This window comes from Chiloscyllium punctatum, chromosome 36 (genome assembly GCF_047496795.1).
Source record: "Chiloscyllium punctatum isolate Juve2018m chromosome 36, sChiPun1.3, whole genome shotgun sequence".
Taxonomy (NCBI): domain Eukaryota; kingdom Metazoa; phylum Chordata; class Chondrichthyes; order Orectolobiformes; family Hemiscylliidae; genus Chiloscyllium; species Chiloscyllium punctatum.
This window is the reverse complement of record NC_092774.1, coordinates 42,929,228-42,950,257: the sequence shown is the minus strand read 5'-3', so window position 1 is coordinate 42,950,257 and position 21,030 is coordinate 42,929,228. Positions and strand designations below refer to the sequence as shown.

The 21,030-nt window shown below is 39.7% G+C and overlaps 1 gene segment (V, D, J or C); it reads right to left on the bottom strand.

Moving 5' to 3' along the window:
* The window catches only part of LOC140460451 (Ig heavy chain C region-like), a 36,739-nt gene extending 16,375 nt beyond the window's left edge, over positions 1 to 20,364 (bottom strand). Inside the window, 6 exon segments of the C gene segment in view lie at positions 1,459 to 1,779; positions 2,580 to 2,900; positions 5,854 to 6,171; positions 6,252 to 6,548; positions 7,644 to 7,964; positions 20,282 to 20,364. Of these exon segments, the coding sequence occupies positions 1,459 to 1,779; positions 2,580 to 2,900; positions 5,854 to 6,171; positions 6,252 to 6,548; positions 7,644 to 7,964; positions 20,282 to 20,336 (1,633 nt within the window).
* Positions 20,365 to 21,030: the final 666 nt, after the last annotated feature.

Here is a 21,030-nt window from a genome sequence, read left to right as displayed (position 1 = left end):
TGTACTGTATTGTTCTAAGTTCTATGGAATATATGGAAAGACTGGATAAGTGAATGTAACGGTATCCAAACACGAATTTGACTCACTGAATATCATTTCGATAAGTGAGGAAGCGTTTTGCAAGGGAAGCATTAATAGACATGGTTGAAAAGTTCAGTAGTGATGGGTAAATGGGAAATTCTGCGAATTCATATGCCTGGTAATTAAGTTTTGTGTAAATGTAAGACTATAGAGAGTGAAAGATATATAGCAGACAACGAATGGGTGAAACAGTCAGTTTGAATCATATGATTTTGGTGAAAGCAGACAAACCAGAAATATGGCAGTCTTCTGTTGGGTTGATTGATGGGCTTAGATATTCCATTTATGTCGAATTTCTAGTCAGAAAAGAAAACAACTGTCACCACAGGAAATGGACAAAAGCTGAATGATGAAAATGAGTGACGAACCTGAGTTGCCGACAGAACAGAGGACAATGATTTTGGATTCTGCATTATTTGATGTTATGTCATGTCTTAGGATGTATTGGACATACACAGAGGAAAAATAGACGGTTGTGAGAGAGAATTATGTGATATCAGTGTCGAAGTGGAGTCTGAGCTTGCTCGCATGATATCTGTGATGGAATGCGTGCAGCCTGCTCTGGATGAGGGCTCAAGCATGGATCCTTGTGAAAATGCAACACAAATACGACAGACTATGACTGGACGTCACGACTGGACGTAGAGAACTTGGCAAGACTGGCTACATGAAGGTAAGGCCAATTTGGAGAAGTGATTCGCATACTGAACAAGTTGACCCCATGATATCTTCAATCATTTTATTTAACCACGTGATACCCCATGGGCTCTGCATGGTGGAGGGGTGCAGCCAAAAATGGTGAGGATAAGTGTGGTTTACTCAGAGTGAAGCCGAGTGGCTCTAAAGGTCTGCACGTGTAAACAAGCTGCAGTGCTGGTGTCTCACAAGTGGGTATCACACACATTTCAATCAAGGTCAAAATCATCTTTCTGGAAGTCCTATACATGCAAACCAAGAATAAGTAAGTCAAAGTATTTCCATTCTGCATTTATTACAATCATCGGAGCCACATACAGACTTAAACACGGTTTATTTTTTCCTGCAGTAGCGCGGTGGAACGTTTCAAGTGATCTTCAGAACGATCAGACTTACAAGACAAGGCTTTCCTTGCATTTCAGAGTCTAAGCTTAATTATCTTTTACCGACAGATGCAATTTGGAATAGTGGCTACTTTCTTTTTTTACAAAAGTGATCACTGATCTTAAATGTGACTGATGCGTGCAATGAATTGAAAATGCTTAAACGGTTACTTAAACAGTTATTACCAAAGTAACATTAAACTATCTATGGAAAACAGTTAGTCAATCACTGCAAGTTATGTGCAGGTTTTAACAACATCGCTTAGTACGACTGAAACATTGACTGCTGTCGGTTTACCATGAGATTTATTTGTACTTCTGATTAACTCCCGGCTGAGGGATGGGTGTCCCACTAAGCAGGAGTAAGTGGTGTCATTGTTCCATTCCGCCGCCGTGACTCTCAACCTGCTGGTCACGAAGTTGGAACCATTCCCCGCCTGGCTATCCACTTGGGTTCGGTACCCGGTATCCAAAAGGGTGTCATTGGCCATCCAGCCAATGTAGATCTCAGCTGGGTAAAAGCTGGTGACGAGACACATCAGAGTCGCTGAATTCTCAGCGTCAATCTCGTCTGTCGATGGCTGCAGGAGGTAAACTTGAGGAGGACGCATTTGGTCGTCTGCAAAGAGAGAGATGTTTGTTTAGCTGAGACCATTTTACATCTGCATTAGAATTTCATTGCTAGTAATGCATATAGTTTATAAAATATTTCCTATCTCTCAGACTATGCAAATATTTCTGAATGCTGCAGTATTTTATGTCCCTTACTTTGCTGGTTTAAATCTTGGAGCCAATCATACATTTTGCAAAGATTGCTGTTCGTGTGGTGCAAATCCACTTACAGTTCTTCACGTTCATTTTCAGAAAAGAAGAAGCCACGGCTATTGGCTTTCCATGATTTTCTCATAGCGTTTTAACAAGCCATTCGGCCCAACAAGTCCATACCCATACGCTAAAAGGCATCCCTCCAAGACCCACTCCCGACAAAAGCACATTCCCCATTGCCATTCCATCTAACATGCACATATTTGGACTGTCGACGAGAACTGGAGCCCGCTTTGGAAGCCCACGTGAACATGGGAACCCTCTACACCGAGTTAAAATTGAACCTGTTCCCTGAGGCAGCAGTGCAAACCAGTGAGCCACTTGCTGCTGCTGACTTGGGGCCATTTACTGTAACGCATTAATGGTTTGCAGGATTTTTTTTTACATTGAACTAGTGTATGAGTCAGGCTTATATCAAAGTATCATAAATTAATATTTTTAGGAAGATACATACTGGACTGGAAACGTTTACCCTATTTTTCTCTCCACAGATTCTGCCACTCCTGTTCTGTTTCTTCGAAACATTTTTTTTTGTCATTTCAGACTTCCGAAATCAATTCAATTTTGTTGTTATTGCAATACTATCCGACTTACCAATTTTTTTCTTGAGAGAAGCTTTCTGTGGTGTTGGTAATTCACTGTCTTCCACCAAGCAAACATATTCGGCACCGCTGTCCCACTCTGACGCAATGACTTTAAGTTTGCTCACAATGGTGAATTTACTTCCGTTCCAATCAGGATTTTCTGTCTTGACTCCTTTTGTTCTTTCAGCCCCATTCACCTGCCAAAAAACTTTGATGTTTTCTAAGTTGCTATAAACGATTTCACACACAATGGTCGCTGTCTTTTGTGTCCAAATCTCTTCGAACGGAGGTTTCAGTAGATTGACAGAAATATCTGTCTGACGGCATTCACCTGGAATCAGAAAAAAAATGCATGTTTTCAGGCTGCAATATCGAAATCAATTCCAAAACACGACTAGAGTTGGAAATAGTTTTACTTACTGTCATCTGTTATCTGTTTTCTGAGATCGTTTAGGCTTAATTAATCAGATGCTGTGTCCTCCTTTTCGTATTGGTTGCATTCACTCTGAATATTATGGATAAGCCTGCAGTCATATTTCCGATATAACCTTGAACAATTTGGAAACTGCTCTGCCTTGGATAGACTGAGGCCTAATGTCTCCACTCGAGTGCTACACATTTTCACCTCTTGCAGTTACCAGTGTCAGAAGACAGTTGCTGCCACATGAACTGCATTTATCGGAATTCAATCCCAGACGAGCAAACACGTATCATATGTGTCCCCTGTTCATGAGCTAACATTATTTGCTCTGTGTCAGAAAAACTCATGGAGAAATTGACGTGACATCAAACTGCATTTTTATTGATTGCATCCTTTCAACTGACTTTGCTACATATTTCCTCGGCAGACATTTATTTGAAAATAAAAGGTACTTGCTGCATGATTCAGTTCCAGTCAAGGGCCCATTCAACAGATGTTTTTCATATTACTCTTCTTTGAAGAGTGTTAAGTGAGGAAATCTAAAATATTGCGAGCACATGTCTTTCAGTTCTCAACTCTGGTGTTGGGAATAGCCAAAACTAACAGTTATTCAGAATCGTGATAACTTTAAAGGAATTCATAACGTAGGGGAAAGCATGCTTTTAGATTGCTAAAGGAAAAATGGTTGCTTTTAGTACAATAACAGTTACTTCTTTGTGCATAACGTAAAGTACAAATGAAAAGAAGGTTCTTGAATGTTCTGCTTGTATTGTTACCTTGAATTTTCGTACAGTTACAAAATTGACAGAACGGGTTATCTCTGAAAGTTTCAATAATACTTGTGAGGAATGATGCTCCATGTCTATCCTGCAGTTCAAACGGCATAATTTTATTTTGTGCGCATATTGTAAAGCTTATGCAGTTCCTCTGTTATGTTATTGCTTTTGTCAGGTTGTCTGGGCGGGAGAATATTGCAAAACCTACTCCCTTGTTGATTAATATTACTGTCTCGATTTCCAAACTCTTAAGTATAAATACTTGCTTTTCCTCTGGCTGTCCTGAGTTCGTCTCTTCCACTGCGTCTCTGTTCAACTGAGCAGACTGTTAACATGAATTTGTCGATTCGCAACCTGAGTTCAGTCGCGCTCTATTACCATTTCTCCCTCAATAGGTGGTTCATATTTTACGTTCCATGATCAGTCCCATTCAAATAGTCTTGCTTTTTCAAAACCTTTCAGCTAATACAATTAAGTAATAGAGGCGGGAATGGAATTGTGAAAAAAAACTGATCAGAATGAAATTAATCATCTAGAACATGGAACATGTAACATTACAATGCAGTACGAGCCCTTCGGCCCTCGATGCTTCCCCGACCTGTAAAACTACTCTGAAGCCAATCTAACCTACCCTCTGCCATTCTCGTCCATATCCATATCCAATGACCATGTCGATGCCCTTCAAGTTTGCGAGTCAAGTCCTGCAGCAGGCTGTGCGTTCCATGCCCCTACTACACTGTGAGTGAAGGAACTATTTCAGACCTCTGTCCATATCTATCACATTTAATTTAAAGCTACATCCCTGCGTGCTATCCATTGCCATTCAAAGATAAAGGCTCTCATTGTCCACCCTATCTAAGCCTTTGGTTATCTTATATATCTCAATGAAGTCACATCCCAAACTTCTTCACTCTGATGAAAACATTCTCAAGTCCACCATTATTTGCTCATAAGAACTTGCCTCTGGATCAGGCAGCATCCTAGCAAATCTCCTTTGAACCCTTTCCAAAACTTCCAAATCCTTCCTATCATGTGGTGACGAGAACTGGACGAATTACTCCAAGTGTGGCCGCACCAGAGTTTTTCACAGAGGCAATATGAACTCATGGTTCCGAAACTCAATCCCTCTACCAATCAAAACTAAAACAGCGCATGCCTTCTTAATAACTCCATCAACATGGATGGCAACTTCCAAGGATCTCTGCACATGGACATTGAGATCACTCTGCTCATCTGCACCACCAAAGATCTTATCATTAGCCCCTGTACTCTTGACTCATTATCTCTTTCCATAGTGAACCACCTCACACCTTTCCGCATTAAACTCCACTTGGCACCCTCAATCCATCTTACAGTTTCCAGTGGGGTAGTTATCTCTTACCTCTGTCCCTTGGTAACCTACAACATCCTTTGTCACTATCCTCCATGTGACCTCCATGGTCGGAGGGCTGAACAATATAATCCTTCAAATGCACAAGTTAATTCATGTGCATCAGTTCTACTCGTCGAGAAATGTTTGCATTTCTAAGTACCTTTCAGTTGACTGTCAGCAACCGCTCGAGCTGGTATCAAAGGAGGAGCATGAAGCAGTGACCGAAGCAAGCAAAACACAAAATCATTTCGACACAAACATCCTCTCAACAAATTTCATTGTTCTCGAAAGACAACACGCCTTCAAGCATTAATCTTGTGGTTAAGCCCTTTCTCTTAATATAAGTCTTGAGTTAACCTATTTTTCTCATCAACCTGTTCAGATAACTCAACACACAACTCTGGAGGAGGTGGCAAGTAAACACTGGCATCTTGGTCCAGGATGCCACAAGAGGGCAATGCGCCACAAGAAGTTCCTTCCATTTGTTTAGATCAGCAGTCTTCACACTACTTGAGACCATGTGCCTGTTGGATGTTATTGCTTCTCCTGTTCACCTCATAGCCATGTGCAGTGTGCTAAAGTTGTTTCATTCCAAGAGATCTTGTGCATTTTAAAATTACTGGAACCTTAGAATGTTTGGTTAAGATTTCATGTTCTGTCGATATTCAGTACAATGTGTTAATGTTGAAAATGTTTGCTAGAACACTGTCCTTACCTTTCGGGCTCCTGATTTCCCTTTTCACAGTGGACTGTGAAGGTGGATGCGAGGCAGTACAGGTGTATTTTGCGCCGCTCTTCCATTCCGCTGCAGGTAAAATGAGGAGGCTCCGTGTGCTGTAGGTCAGGTCCTGTTCCAGAGCGGTGGGGAAATTGGTGATGTTCACGTTGACAGAAGCTCCGTCTTTCTCCCAGGAAACGCGTATTTTGTCAGGATAGAACCCTCTTAGCAAACATGTGAGCGTAGCAGTGCTGCTGTTCTTAATTTCTTCTGGTGATGGAGGCAGGAGGCGGATATATGGCTTCATTGATTTGACTGTAATAGAATTACATACAATTTTAGTATTTCCTCGTTAATAAAATGACATGTACAAATGCATATTTCTTGTCACCAACCTCTTGCCATTCTTGTTCGTTTTGATATTGCGGGTGATGATTGATCCTGTTTTGCGGAACATGTGTATTCCACCCCACTCTGCCACTCGTCCACGGTGCTAGTCAAGCGGCTGATTGTCACATATTGGTTTATGTTCGCTGCTTCAATTTGAACGTCTTCATTCCGCACCTTTCCATCCACCATCCAAGAGATAACTACCCCACTGGAAACTGTAGAAAGCACTTCGCAAACCAGAATGGCACTTTTATTGATCCAGATTTCTTCAACCAATGGATCCCTCAATAATACAGTTATCTCTGTGAGAGAGAAATCAGAGATTCAGATTCTGGTCCCTGTTCCAATATTGTAATCAGGAGTGCAACAAGAATGTCAAAATCAATGAACAAGGAAGGGATGAAGAATGCAACCGTCTCTCTCCCTCTTTCCCTCTCTCCCTTGTGTCCTGTGTTTGTTTGTGTGTGAGGGAAAAAAATTGACAGGAACAAAAGAGAGTTCTAGAGCAAGGAAGACAGGTGGAGACACAGAATGTTTACCACATCGTGACGGTCGATGCATTTTAAGCACATACGTTCATTGAGATCGTTCTCACCAATGGGTATTTTAAAGTCCTGTCTAAAATCTGATTTATATAATGAATGTTCCAAATAAACATATTGGCGCAAGCCTGTTGTTTCTGTCAAACCCCTTCCAATAACAAATTTTTACCTCTGTTCCACCAGACACCTTATCTCTCCCCTTAGCTACTCTGAACATTGTCCCCCCAATACATCCCTTCTCCGATTGCATGGCAACAATCAGCAACAGACAATACTAAATCCTCACTAGCGACAGCTTCAGAAATACGCATTGTTGAAAATGATTCCTTTGTGATGAAGTGTGTGCATTGTCAAGGCTTTATTTTGCTTCTCTGAATTGACTCGGAAAATAAGAAAAAGCGGGGGACTACCACGTTGTATAAATAATTTTTAATACCGAGCATATCCAGAAACTCTGCCTAAACTTGTCAGTTAAGAGGTTTGCTCACTAATCTCTCTCATTCAGTTGCTTTCTTCATAATGTCTCTATATCTGTCTCCTTTCCTCTGTCTTCTTCCAAGAACTTTGGTTATTTCAGTCAGACCTATACAGAGCAAAGGGAAATAATTTCAGATGTTATTCTCCACTTTTCTTTTGAAAGAGCGGGTTTAGGTACCTGGTTCATTTCGACTCATTTTTGCTGTAACATTTCTCTGGATTACAAATTCCCATTGATATTACTCACTGCAACTAATTCAAGAATGCTTCATCCGCAGTAATAAACCAACAACATAATTTTCCATCTTTTTCTAATATTTATTACAAAACTGATTATGGTAATGAATGTGAGCTTGTGAGGTTGTCTAGTTTTCTTACCCGATGTTGAACTAATTTCTTTTTTCTGGTTACTGTTGGTAGCAGAATGAGAAACTTGACAACTGTACACAGAGCCGCTGTTCCATTCCTGCAGTGACACTTTAAGCAAACTTGTAGAGCTAAAATCATTGGTCACTGTTTTCGTTGAAGATGTAGTTGTAAAGCCAGAACTTATGGTATTGCCGTTCTTCTGCCAGGCCAATGCAATTCTTTCAGGATAGTATCCGCTAATTAGACAAATCAGCTGCAGAAATCCGTTTGCCCTCTGTTCGTCAGTTGCAGAATAGTGGAGACTGATGACTGGTGGAGAAGGCTGTATGCCTAAAATTACAAATTAAGACTTACTCTCTTGCGTATAGATGGCTACATTGTTTCAGTGATGTCATGTACAATCGATTACTCTCAAATAATACCCCAAAAATAATATTATTGTATCAGACTATCATGTTGCAATAAGAGGTTTCTCGTAACGTTGGCATCATAGTTAACCTTGAGGTGAGCTCCACACTTGTTTGACTGTTGGAGTCCAAAGAGCAGAAAGAAACATTTCAGTTAAATTCGTCCATGCTGAACAGTTTTTCTAAATTGAACATGTGCCATTTGAGTCAGAGAATCATTGATAACAAAGAAACAAACGCTTTGGTCAAACTCATCCATGCCGACCAGATATCTGAATTTTTGTCTTGTCCCATTTCCCAGCACATGGCCTGTATCCTTCTAAACTCTTCTTATTCATGTACCCATTCAAATGCGATTTAAATGTTGGAGTTTTGCAAACCTCCAACTGGTAGCTCAATCCATAAACGCACCATCCCCAGTGAGAAAAAAATATCATTTAGAAGTCTTTCATATCTTCCGCTCTCACCTTAATCCTTCACCCTCCATCTTGGACTCCCTCACACAGGGGAAAATGTATTGTCTATTTAAGTTCTCATTACCATTCATAATGTTATAAACTTCGATAAGGTCACAAATCAGCTTCTGACGCAGCAAGGGAAATAGTCCCAGCCAATTCAGCATCTCCTGTATCTCAAACCCTTCAACACTGGAAACATCCTTGTAAATCGTTTCTGAAGTCTCTCAAGTTTCAGAACGTCCTTCCCAAAGCAGGGAGACCAGCACTACAGACAATATTCTAAAATCGGCCGAAGCAATATCCTGTACAGCTGTCACATGACCTACCAACTCATACTCAGAGTACTGACCAATAACGGAAAGCATTCCAAGGGCCTTCTTCATTTGCTGATACTTGGTCCATATTCTACAAACATTTCCTCTTCATTTACCTTCCGAAAATCATTTAAATTTTGTTACAGTACCACTTCTACCACTTTCTCTGGAAGGTCATTTCACATACACACCACGCTCTGTGCAAAGAAAAACTTGAACAGCAGATTCCTTTAAATCTTTTCCGTCTCACCTTAAACCTATCCATTCAAGATTTGGACTCCTATCCCTTCGGGAATATACTTTGATATTTACCTAATACATTGTTCTCATGATTTTATAAACCTCTAAATGGTCGCCACTCAACTTCCTCGTTAAGACTACCTATTTTTATATCTAACTTCACTGTCTGGTTTGACGGTGAGCTTATCTACTGCTCAAACATTAAGACAAATTTGTACAATCTAGAAAATGCATCCCTGGCCAAACCCCAACTTTCTAACTTTGGGTCTTCTAATCGCCTTCTGCCGATGTCTTAATCTCAGGCCAAGTACGTAGGACCGGCTCTCTGCTTTGTGATATAATTTTGCCATGTCAAGCAATCCCTCGATTTCAGCATTCTCTTCCTTGTCCTCAACCTCTCAATGGTTGCACTCAACTCCAACTGTAAAATTTCCTCGAGCTGAAATCGTATGAGACATTTCTATTGATGCACTAGCTTCTGAAGAATTCCTCATTTCAACTGTCCCAAAACTAATCAATGTACTTTCAGCCTCCGAGAATCGACGTTCTGTATACGACTCCCTGAACCTTGTCCCATCTACTTATTAAAGCATTTCTTTCTGTTAAAACAAAAACCAAGTCTGGAAATATTAATGATTTATTTCCAATAATCTGTTTTACATTTCTTGCTAACGAGGCAATTTGATCTCATGTAATAATCAGGAACTAATTTTGTGCAAGCTTTTAATTTTGATATCATTGTGGTTTTGATAAGTCAACAGAAGTCAGTTTAAACAACAGAGACAAAAGGAATTGGAGGCCTTGTTCAAGTACTTGAGGGAGCAAAATTGTTCCTTACTCAAGTAGAATCTCTACTATATCGAAAAATAGAAACATAGAAGATAGGAACAGGATCAGGCCATTCAGACCTTCGAGCCTGCTCTGACATTCTTCATGATCCTACTCATCGTCCAAATCAATAGCCTAATCCTGCTTTCTCCCCACAACATTTTACCCTGTTCCCTCCAAGTGTTACGTCTCGCCGTCTGTTGTACACATTCAATATATTAGTGTCAACTACTTCTTGTGGTAATGAAATCCACATTCTCACCACTCTTTAGGTGAACAAATGTCTTCTCAAATTTCTAACAAATGGTGCAGCTCGAATCCTCAAACTGTTTCCCCGGTTCTCACCAACACGTTGTACAGGTTGGCAGCACACATTGATCAATTCCCCATCGTCGAACTGTGATTTCTATCACAGTTGTCAGAATTTCACCAGGGAGTAGAAATGAACAGTTAACGCCTATTTTATAGCCGAAATCTTATTCTTAATTCCCATAACCTCATTTTTTTCCTAAAATTAGCTTTCAAAATGTATCACGCCTTGCTGTTGTATAATGTACACACTGTTTCTGTGAACCTCCCTCCTTCAAGAGCCAAATCTCTTGAACCTTACATTTATCGCGATCATAAAAGACATCGCTTAATATTTCCCTTAATTTAGACGGTTTTTTAAATTTCAAAAACAATTCCCTGTGTTCTCAATACAGACAAATGGATTTCTTTCCATTCAATTTTTGATTGGACCTCGTAAATTTAAAGCATTCCTGTCTGGAAACGAGACCACATTTTCTTTTTATCGAACATAGAATATGGAACATTACAGTGTAATACAGGCCCTTCATCCCTCGATGTTGTACCGACCTGTGAAACTGTTCTGAAGCCCATCTAACCTACATTTAAATGCCCTTAACATTGGCGATTCTACTACTGTGGCACGCAGGCCGTTTCATGCCCCTACTATTCTCTGAATAATGAAAATATCTCTGAAATCTGTCCTTTACCTATCACTCCTCAATGTAAAGTTATGTCCCCTTGTGGTAGCGGTCACCATCCGAGGAAAACGGCTCTCACTATTCGCCCTATCTAACCCTCTGATTATCATATATGTCTTAATTAAGTCACCTCTCAACGGTCGTCTCTCGAACAAAAACAGCCTCAAGTCCCTCAGCCTTCCCTCGTAAGATCTTCCCTCCATACCAGGCAACATTCCAATAAATCTCCTCTGAACCCTTTCCATCCTTCCTAGAATGTAGTGACCATAACTCTGCACAATACTCCAAGTGCGGCCGCACCAGAGTTTTACACAGCTGCAGCATAATTTCATGGCTCCGAAACTCAATCCCTCCACTAATAAAATTTAATACACCGTATGCCTTCTTAACAAACCTATCAACCTGGTTGATAACTTTCAGAGATGTACGGACATGGACACCGAGATTTCTCTGTGCATCCACACTACCAAGAATATTACTATTAACACAGTGCTCTGCATTCCTGTCACTCCTTCCAAAGTGAATCACCTCACGCTTTTCCGCATTATATTCCATTTTCCATCTCTCAGCCCAGCTCGGCAGCTTATCTATGTCTCTATGTAATCCACAACATCCTTAATCACTATCCACAACTCTGCCAACCTTCGTTTCATTCGCAAACCTCCTAACCCATCCTTCTGCGCTCCCGTCCAGGTCATTTATAAAAATGACAAACAGCACTGCCTCCAAAACAGATCCTCGTGATACACGACTATTAACTGAACTCCAACATGAACATTTCTCATAACCACCAAACTCTGTCTGTTTTCATCTGGTCAATTTCTTATGGAAACCACTAGATCACCATTCTGCATTTTCTGAAATAGCCTCCCGTGGGAAACTTATCAAGTACCTTACTGAAATCCAAAAACACCACATCAAACGCTTTACCCTCACCCACTTGTTTGGTCACCTTCTCAAAAAGCACAGTAAGGTTTGTGAGACATGTCCTACCCTTCACAAAACCGTATCTACTGTCCCTAATGTACTTCATCCTCTCCATATGATTATACATTCTATCTCTTATCATCTTTTCCAACATTTCACCCTTAAACGAAGTAATGCTCACTGCTCTACAATTACCAGAATTGACTGTACTCACCTTCTTGAACAAGGGAACAACATTTGCTATTTTCCAGTCTTCTGGCACTATTCCTGTAGATAATTAAGACACCAGGATCAAAGCCAAAGGCTTTTCAATCCCCTCTCCGGCTTCCTAGGGAATCCGAGGATAAATCCCATATGGCCCAGTGGACTTAGCTATTTTCAAACATTCCACAATTGCAATAACCAACTCTTTGTGAACCTGAGTCCCATCTAGGGTAGTGGCCTGTATCTCAGTATTCTCCTCAACAACATAGTATTTTCCCTGTGTGAATACTGATGAAAAAGATTCATTTAGCCATTCCTCTATTTCCTCTGAATTCCACGCACAACTTCTCACGACTACCTTTGATTGCTCTTAATCTTACTCTAGTCACTCTTTTAGTCCTGATATACTGAATGATAGCCTCAGGGTTTTCCTTGATTCCATCCGCTAATGATCTCTCATGTACCCTCCTGGTTCTTCTTAGCTCCCTCTTTATGTCTTTCCTGGCTAACTTGTAACTCTCAAGTGTTCCACCTGAGACTTCACGTCTCATCCCAACATAAGCCTTCTTCTTTGTCTTGACAAGAGACTCAAATTCGTTACTAAACCACGGCTGCCTCGCCCGACAACTTCCATCCTGCCTGACATGTATATAATTAACAAGGACACACAGTAGCTGTTCCTTGAATAAGCTCCACATTTCAAGTGTGCTGGTCCTCTGCAATTTTCTTCTCCATCCCATGCGTCATAACTCTTGCCTAATCTCATCAAAGTTGCTTCTCCCCCCGATATGACTCCTAGCCTATATACCTATCCCTTTCCATCGCTAACCTGAACAAATATGTTCTACACAAAAGCTGTTATCACCAATGCAACCAGCTGACCACACTGTTCACAAGTTGGTGTTTACGAGTGACCTTGTTAGAGTCACCAGACTACTTAATACAGCCATCAGCAGGACCACCTGCTTGTTCCATCAAATCAACTACTCTCTCGAAAATACCTCAGCTGACCTGTGACCAGAAATTCCAAGCTCTTCAAAGGTATTCTAGATTATTCGGCAAATCTCAACCCTGGGATCCCATCTTCAAAATCTTTCATGTAAATCTGATCTGAACTCTGCTGCCCATATCCTAAATTGCACTTCTTGTTCACCCATCAACGTTTTACCTCAAAGTCAGACAATACTTTTGAATTTATTTTCTCTTCCATTTGTTCAAATTCAACGACAGCCATGGTTTTGCTATTACAAAATCCCGAGATAAATAATCTCTTAGCTTTATGAACTGGGCTGTTGCTGACTTCTTATCAATCCCCAATGTTTATCACTACTCAGCAGCCACGTCATCAATAACACGAGAAAATATCGCATGTGAAATTTTATATTGAAATAATACACGAATGCAGCAGCTATCAACCCGCAATTGAAATATTGAGTTGATTACATTCTTTGGACCTTTTACACATGACCACTGTTCCGTGCTCTCCAGCAAGCACACTGTCAACAAACTGCAGCATTTTGCTGTAAATTAAGATAACAAATTCTATAAATGACATCCATGGCAATGACTATGTATATCAGTCTTGGGAACAACATACCCGACAAAACAACTGATTCCACCTGCACACTGATATTCTCACGCGTATGCGTATGTCTTCTCCGTCATGCAGTGTGAAAGCATCAATTTGTGACACTTTCCAGCAAGTATCAGAGTTACATTAGTTCGAATTGACATTAGTGATGTCCATGCTGATATTCAGCACATACCGAGGCCAAAAGGTGATGAAACTACTCTAGGCCTTCAACATTATCCTTCCCGCAAGATGATATGGATTGGATTCGTCCAGATGATGTGGAAAAGACGGGGAGGGTGGGGTAGGAAACCTGTACAAGTGCTACAGTTCATTCATAGAGTCATATCAGACTGGAGGCATATTCTGTCTCTTTCTCTCCACCAATGCTTCCAGGAAGGCTGAATTTCTTTAGAGTTTGCTGTTCTAGTTTTATGAAAGGGAGAGGGGTGACCCCATTTCAGAAAAGCAACCCGTGGAATGGGTTTGAGTGAAGCTGAGGAATTACCACTTCAAGAAGTCATTTATGGGAGTATTGTTTGGGTCACCATGTGTAACTATATAATAGGGAGAGCATAACGGAAGACATTGCAACAGCTTGTCAGAAAATCACGAAAATCAGAATGCGAGCTATAATCTGCAAAATAACTGTGAAAGTTAGATGTGCAAAGACAGCCCACGTGTGCAGCTCATAAAAATAGATCTTGCAATCATTCATTCGAATCGCAAGTTTTCAACCTATATTGAACATCCTGCAATGGTGGATTGAGATCGGATTAACTCATTATCTCATTGCAAATGCGCCCTTCGGGATCAGCAACATTAACTCCATTGCATAATACAATCAATTTGTGAGATAGACAACTGGTCTTTTTTGAAATAAAAATCATATTCTGTGCGCACGAAATCAGAGCTGGCTGAAGTGAACAGGAAAATCAGATGGAGGAGAATTCGATCATGATAAAGTGGCAAACATGTAAGGAGACATTTCAGATCACTTAAATAGGCACATTCCAAAGAGTAAGGGATATTCCAAGGTTCAGAACTGCTTTTTGTGGTTTAAGATAATATCTACATTCAGGAAAACGTATGTGATTGTGGATAAACAGATGGTAAGTGAGAAAATTAGACAGACTATTAAAATGTTCGGAAACGAAATGTCTGAAAATTCAGAAAAAATGATTGGATAATCAGAATATGATAGGAAGCTAACGAGTGAATTAAAAAAAAGAGAGAAGACGAGGTCCTGTAACTATTTCGAAAATAAAATAATTTACAAAGTGAAAGTTAATCATGCAAGAAATGATTGTTTGACAAATCATCCTGTAAAATGCAGCAGAGAAGAAATAAATAGAACACTTATTTTCCAACAGTTTTCATGACAGAGAACACAAGCAGCATTCTAGAAACTGCAATTAATCGGCAAATCAAAGGAAGGGCAAAAGCAGGGAAATGACATGCAACAGAGAAACGGTCCTGCCTAAGTAGTTGCATCTGCGGGCCGAGACCTGCCTGTCCCCTCGTGACATTATCCCTGCGTCCAAAGTGAAAATGTCATTCAAATAACTGACCTTTTGTGTTGACTGTTGCAGATTATCTCCAATGCTGGGAAGGCCCTTTAGATTGCAACGCATCACATTTAACAAGTTTATCAAAACATTTTGAGACAGCGAGCAAGAAATGGCACAAGTCAGTTTGCAATATTAGAAGCTGTTTAAAATAAGGTGCAACTGGACAAGTTCAACACAATCACGGCTTTATGAACGGGAAATCATGTTTAAGAAATCTACTGGATAAAAGGGGAATCGAAGGTTGCAGTGTGTGTTGATTTTCCGTTAATATTCAATAAAATTCCAAATCAAAGTTGATAGTGCATATTGAAAGACAGAGGACTGGACAATTCTGAAATGGACAGGAGAATAGCTGAAAGTGACAGTAGGTGTGCAGGAGTAATCCTAAGGTTGGCAAGTGATGTGCCAGAGCGACTGTTATAGGAATTGCAACTGTTCGTAATTTATGTGTTGGATTAAGTGGGACATGCTCCATTTGCCCAACATAACGAACTCTCAAAAATAAAAAGAGGCATTAAGTCATCAGATGGTCCAATTAAACTACAAGAATATCTTGACACGTGTGAATAAGAACACGGACAATGACGTGCAATGTAGTAATTTGTTGAAAGGGTGAATATCTAGCAAGAGGAATAGAAAAGAACAATCAAAATGATGACATTTTGTGCATCTCTGAGTTGCAGAAAGTTGATGATGTCCAAAAGGATGGATCACTTGACGTTAGCACATCTGGCCAGCAAATAATTAAGGAAACTAAAACAATGATATCATTTATCAAATGGGAAACTGGACGGAAATGTGCAGACGCTTTTTTCCAGATAAACCAGGTACATAAAAGATTCCTCCTGGACTGTGTGGTGCGTCTGATTGGTCATCTCAGTCACATGAGATGTAAACACATCAGAGGCCGTTCAGGAAAGGGTGACCTGACAATTCCATGGAATGAAAAATTGCCTTTGTCGGAATGGCTTTACAGCCCTCCTGACGGAATTGATATTGAATGCTCCATATGTACGTGGATATGCCATGATTAGGTCGATTAAAAAATAATGTAAATCAGATGAAGTTAGGGTACAATTTCCCAGTAATATGAAAGACATTCAAGGAAAGGCAGAATTAATGAACCCTGTGGAGCAGCAGGAGGTTGTAACTTTTTTTTATGAAACTGCATGTCGGACTGAACAATGTGTTTGGTACAACTTGCCAATAACGACAATAACATTGCGAAATCATAATGAAGAACGTAGTCAGATTTACACCATATTTTATAGGGTAAAGTGCATTGTACCCTGACTTTGTTAAAACGAAAAGAAAGCTGCCTCAGTTGGCGAAGCCCATATCCCTCTTTTTTAAAAAAAACTATTAAACAAATATGCTTTAGTCATGCAAGTTTCATAATAAAAGCAGAATTCCCAGAATTAATGGAAAGGAAAGGAATTTCCACGAAATAATGGATACTTCCCAGAAAACCTGGTGCAGTGCAGTGATTAATATTTGGCAGAACTATAAAAATGACGGAACTCTGTAAATACTGACAGACATAGCAATGAAATAACAAGTTCGAACCAGTGACACTAATTAGTATAAGATAGCCATTAATGTTGATATTAAATTCATACTGCTGGGAAACTTGGAATATTAAACATATTTTTATCAAGACAAAGCAACTGGCATAGAAGTATCCAATTTTTTTCAAAGTTTACAGTTAGAGGAAACATGTCAAAGTTAACCAGAAAATTTCTATCGTCTATTTCAGTTAAATACATTTGAACCTCGGTTTTCATCATCTCAGCATTCCATGGAATGACAAAAAAAACACTACTAACTGAAAAAAATAAAGTTATTGGCTGAGACAGCATACTCTTGCCAGACCATAGGGGCTGCTCTCTCATGAGAGGGAAATGACTGTTGGTGATTTAACCTGAGGGCCATCACATCTCAGGGTATGGACGTGGCTGAGAAGGAGAGTCCTTCACGATAACCTCAAACCAAAAATTTGAATTGAACCCATGCTGTTGGTATCACATTGCTCTACAAACCAACAATTGAGCCAACTCGGGTAATCCAATCCTCGAGGTAAAATAGCATGCATACAAAATTAAAACAGTCTTCGTGTTCTTCAAGCAGGAAGGGAAATAATTGTTTTTGGAGTGTTTCAGGTGGGAACAAGTTACCCAAGCCAAATAATTGTCTCACTGAGCCTTTCTCTGTCCTCCTAGAACGTGTCCTATCTTCAATTGACTTTTCTGTATTGATGATGAAATTCTTGAAACTCCAAAACTTTTTTTCATAACTATATGCGTGCATTATTTTCCTTTATGCACAGAGTTCATCTGACCATACTGAATACCAAAGTAATTCTTGGGTCAACAGGACTGATCTGTTCATATAGACTAAATTCAGTCAGACCATATACACTGGAGAGCAAAAGCATGAGGGGACGCTCATAGATAGTCACAAAATTCTAATAAGATCATGAGAAATTTGTTCACCAAGAGACGGGTGAAATGATGAGATTCACCGCCAGAGAAAACTGTTGAGGTCAAACCATTGATGGTTTTTGAGACCAATTCTAAATAGATTTAAGGCAAATGGATTAAACGGCTTCGGAGAAACCGGATACAAGATTGAGTTAACTGATTCATCATGGATGGACGGACAGACGGTCGGATGTCATCATGGCTCAGTAGTTAGCATTGTTGGCTCGCCATACCCAGGATAAAGATTTAGTTCCAGTCTTTGGCTACTGTCCGTGTGGCGTTTGTAAATTCTCCCCGTGTCTGCATGATTTTGCTCTGGGTGCTCCAATTTAACTCCCACGGTCTGACGATCTACGGGTTAGGTCAATTAGCTGCAGTAAATTGCCCATAGAGTTCAGGGGTGTGTGGGTCAGGTGTAAATGTGGAGTGTTGGGTGGGTTACTCGTGAAAGGGTCAGTGTCAACCTTTTGGGCCGGATCTCCTGCTTACACACTGTAGTCATTCTATCTTAATTACGTTGGAGTAATTTCAAAAGGTCTGGGCTTCTCTGACGCCGATTTTCTGAATTTCCGTGTTTCATCCGGATGGTTATTCTTCAGGTTAATATAATTTGGCATTCTTCCCAGCTGATCTGTTATTCCTCAAAGTTCACTGCATAATTTCCCTTATGGGAAGGTGGAGAACAGTTAATTTCTCAGATCGTTTCGTTCAGATTTTATTTCGGATTTAAAAATTTCGCAATTTTGCTTTAACACATATTTTAGCCTTTTGCAGGCAAAATAACAGAGTCTGGTAGTTTTGGCCTAGAAGAAGTTTCCGAAGTAGAACAAGTGATCACTATACTGGCAAACATAGTCCTATTAATGTACGAGTCAAAATAAATTTACACAGACTTGTGTAATAGAAAAGAAAATATTAAAATGTGTGAAGTTTTTAACTATTGTTGGGAAACGTGATATGGCATAAAAAATTTTTCGTTGGCGTGAAAAATATCAGTTAAAATAATTAAATTTGCATGGCGTAAACATACCCAATTCCATTTCATTCAAAGAGACAGAGCTATTTTCTCGAAATTTACCACGACACGAACAATATCACAGTGGAAAGTGTTCATTCTTTTCAGTTAAAATTACAGTACCTTCTGCCTGGGCAAACTATTCTACGCACCTTCTAGATGGACTAAAATCATTTTCTATGTTCGCACATTAGTCTAAGAATGCCCAAATTGCAGAAGTTGGTTCGTGCAGTGAATGCTTCCTGTTGTGGGATTGACACCACGGCAAAGCTGCATTTTTTTTTTAATTTGAGGATGCCTGTGTTGAACTGGGTGGACAAGGTCAAAAGTCATACCACATCAGGTTATAGTCAAACAGGTCTTCTTTTTAAATCACAAACTTTCTGATCACTGCTCCTTTGTCAGGTGAAGACTGATTTCTGACCTTTTTTTGTTAGTTGTTGTCAATTATGAACTACTGATTTGGAGTTCCCCTATTATCACCTGCAATCGTAAATACCTGTCCAAGAATACGACAGCAAGGTGACTGCATCACAAAAGCAATGCTGTAGTGCACACATCGACTTATTGATCCTATTTCGTTAAGTATGATGTCCTGAGGATCCATGAGGGCAAGACAAAAGACTATTTAGACAGGTTGCTTGATGTGGTTAAAAGAATTGAATCGGATAGCAATGAATATTATCAGTAAGGCAAAGAATATTCCACTCGAGGAAATAATATCGTACAGATGGGCTACATGATTTCCACTTTAATGTCAAGTAACCATTTTACACTAAATCTATAGTAGGTTCAAAGTTCTCAAATATTTGACTCCCTCTTATACACAACAAACTTCGATCCACAGATGGACATGCATCTGGGAGAGCATGTTTCAGATAATCTGGATTCGTGCTAAATTACGGTGAAATTACTCTCCGCTAGTTGTCTGAAATAGGGCTCTGGGAAAATCAGTGCACAATTATTCACCATTTTGTGGAACTGGAGCAGACGAACTTCAGCTCCAATCAACCTTTACCAAGCCCACGTTTGGTGAGCTGCAATTGTTCCAGTTTCAAAATCGGACGGTCCAATTGCTGATTTTGTGATAATGTTAATGTTATGTAATAACTTATGTAATAACTTAATGTAATAAATTATGTTAAATAATGAGGCTTGTCTTTCGAAACATTGATTTTGGACACAATCCAAAACATTAATGCTAGCAGAAAGTTTTCCTCAATCTAACTTGCATTAGTTGTTCAGATTAGAAGTTTTGAATGCCAATGACACACTGGCGTGCCTTAGTACAGCCTCACATCGTGGGCAGTGTCCTGCTTAAACAGCTAAAGCCATCATCTGTGCAAATAAAATCTTATATACTCTATGCCAAGCAAGTTAAACATTTAGATACTGTATTGGCTTGTTCTCAGCCAAATTTAAGTCTATATTTGTATCTTAGCATAAATTTGCTCAAACAAAATCTGCAAATGAGTTTGAAAATATTTTTAAACTATTACATAAATTATTGCACGCAAAATATGTCGATTAGTAAACGTTCTGAATCTCACCTTGTGCAGTTGAGCCTGTTTTAACGAGAAAACTTTTTTTAAAAAATAACTAAACTGCAAAATCGTAGCGATAAGTAGCAAGAGGGTCACTTACCAGGTTTCACAGTCAGAATGGTGCTGTCTCCATACAAGTTATTGTCACAGTCCATCAGCTCCCATTCAACGCCATGCAAAAAGTGTCAGTGAAGCAGAAGTCCTATAATCAATATGCCAAAACAAATCTTCTCCACTATTTTCCATATATATTCACAGCATGAACAAATCTTCATTTGTTAACAATTTAAATCCATTCATATGCCGACTATCTCCAATTCCAACTTGGGTGACATTGGAAACGTTTAGCATGCTGATCTATAATCAACGTGAAACTTGTATAAAATTCCAGAATGGGACGAATTGGAATTGATGTTAACTCTATGAAGCAGCATTCATGACAGAAAGTTGATTATGGAATCATGTTCATCAGAAGCAGAAAAAGGAATAACTGTCCGAGAGGTTTGTGCTCTGGCTTGTATCACTGTGCAATCCCAGTCATCCCAGCAGTCACAGTGATACATCCCAGTGCAAAAACAAATGCTCGCACATTACTGTAAGATCAACAACTGCACTGAATATCCAAGTGCACCTTCTCTGAATTTCCCTGCTGAATTTTGTTAACTATCTTTTAGAACTTGACTCCTGCTATTCTGTATCCTGAACAGTGGCCTCAAAGTGCATGTTGAGCGTTGACAAGACAAAACAAGGCAAACTTGCTTCACGGAAGATCTGAATGTGTTTTTGTATTGGTGGAAGATCAGGTTTATCACTGTGATGAATATATGCTCGACACTGATATGTACCACT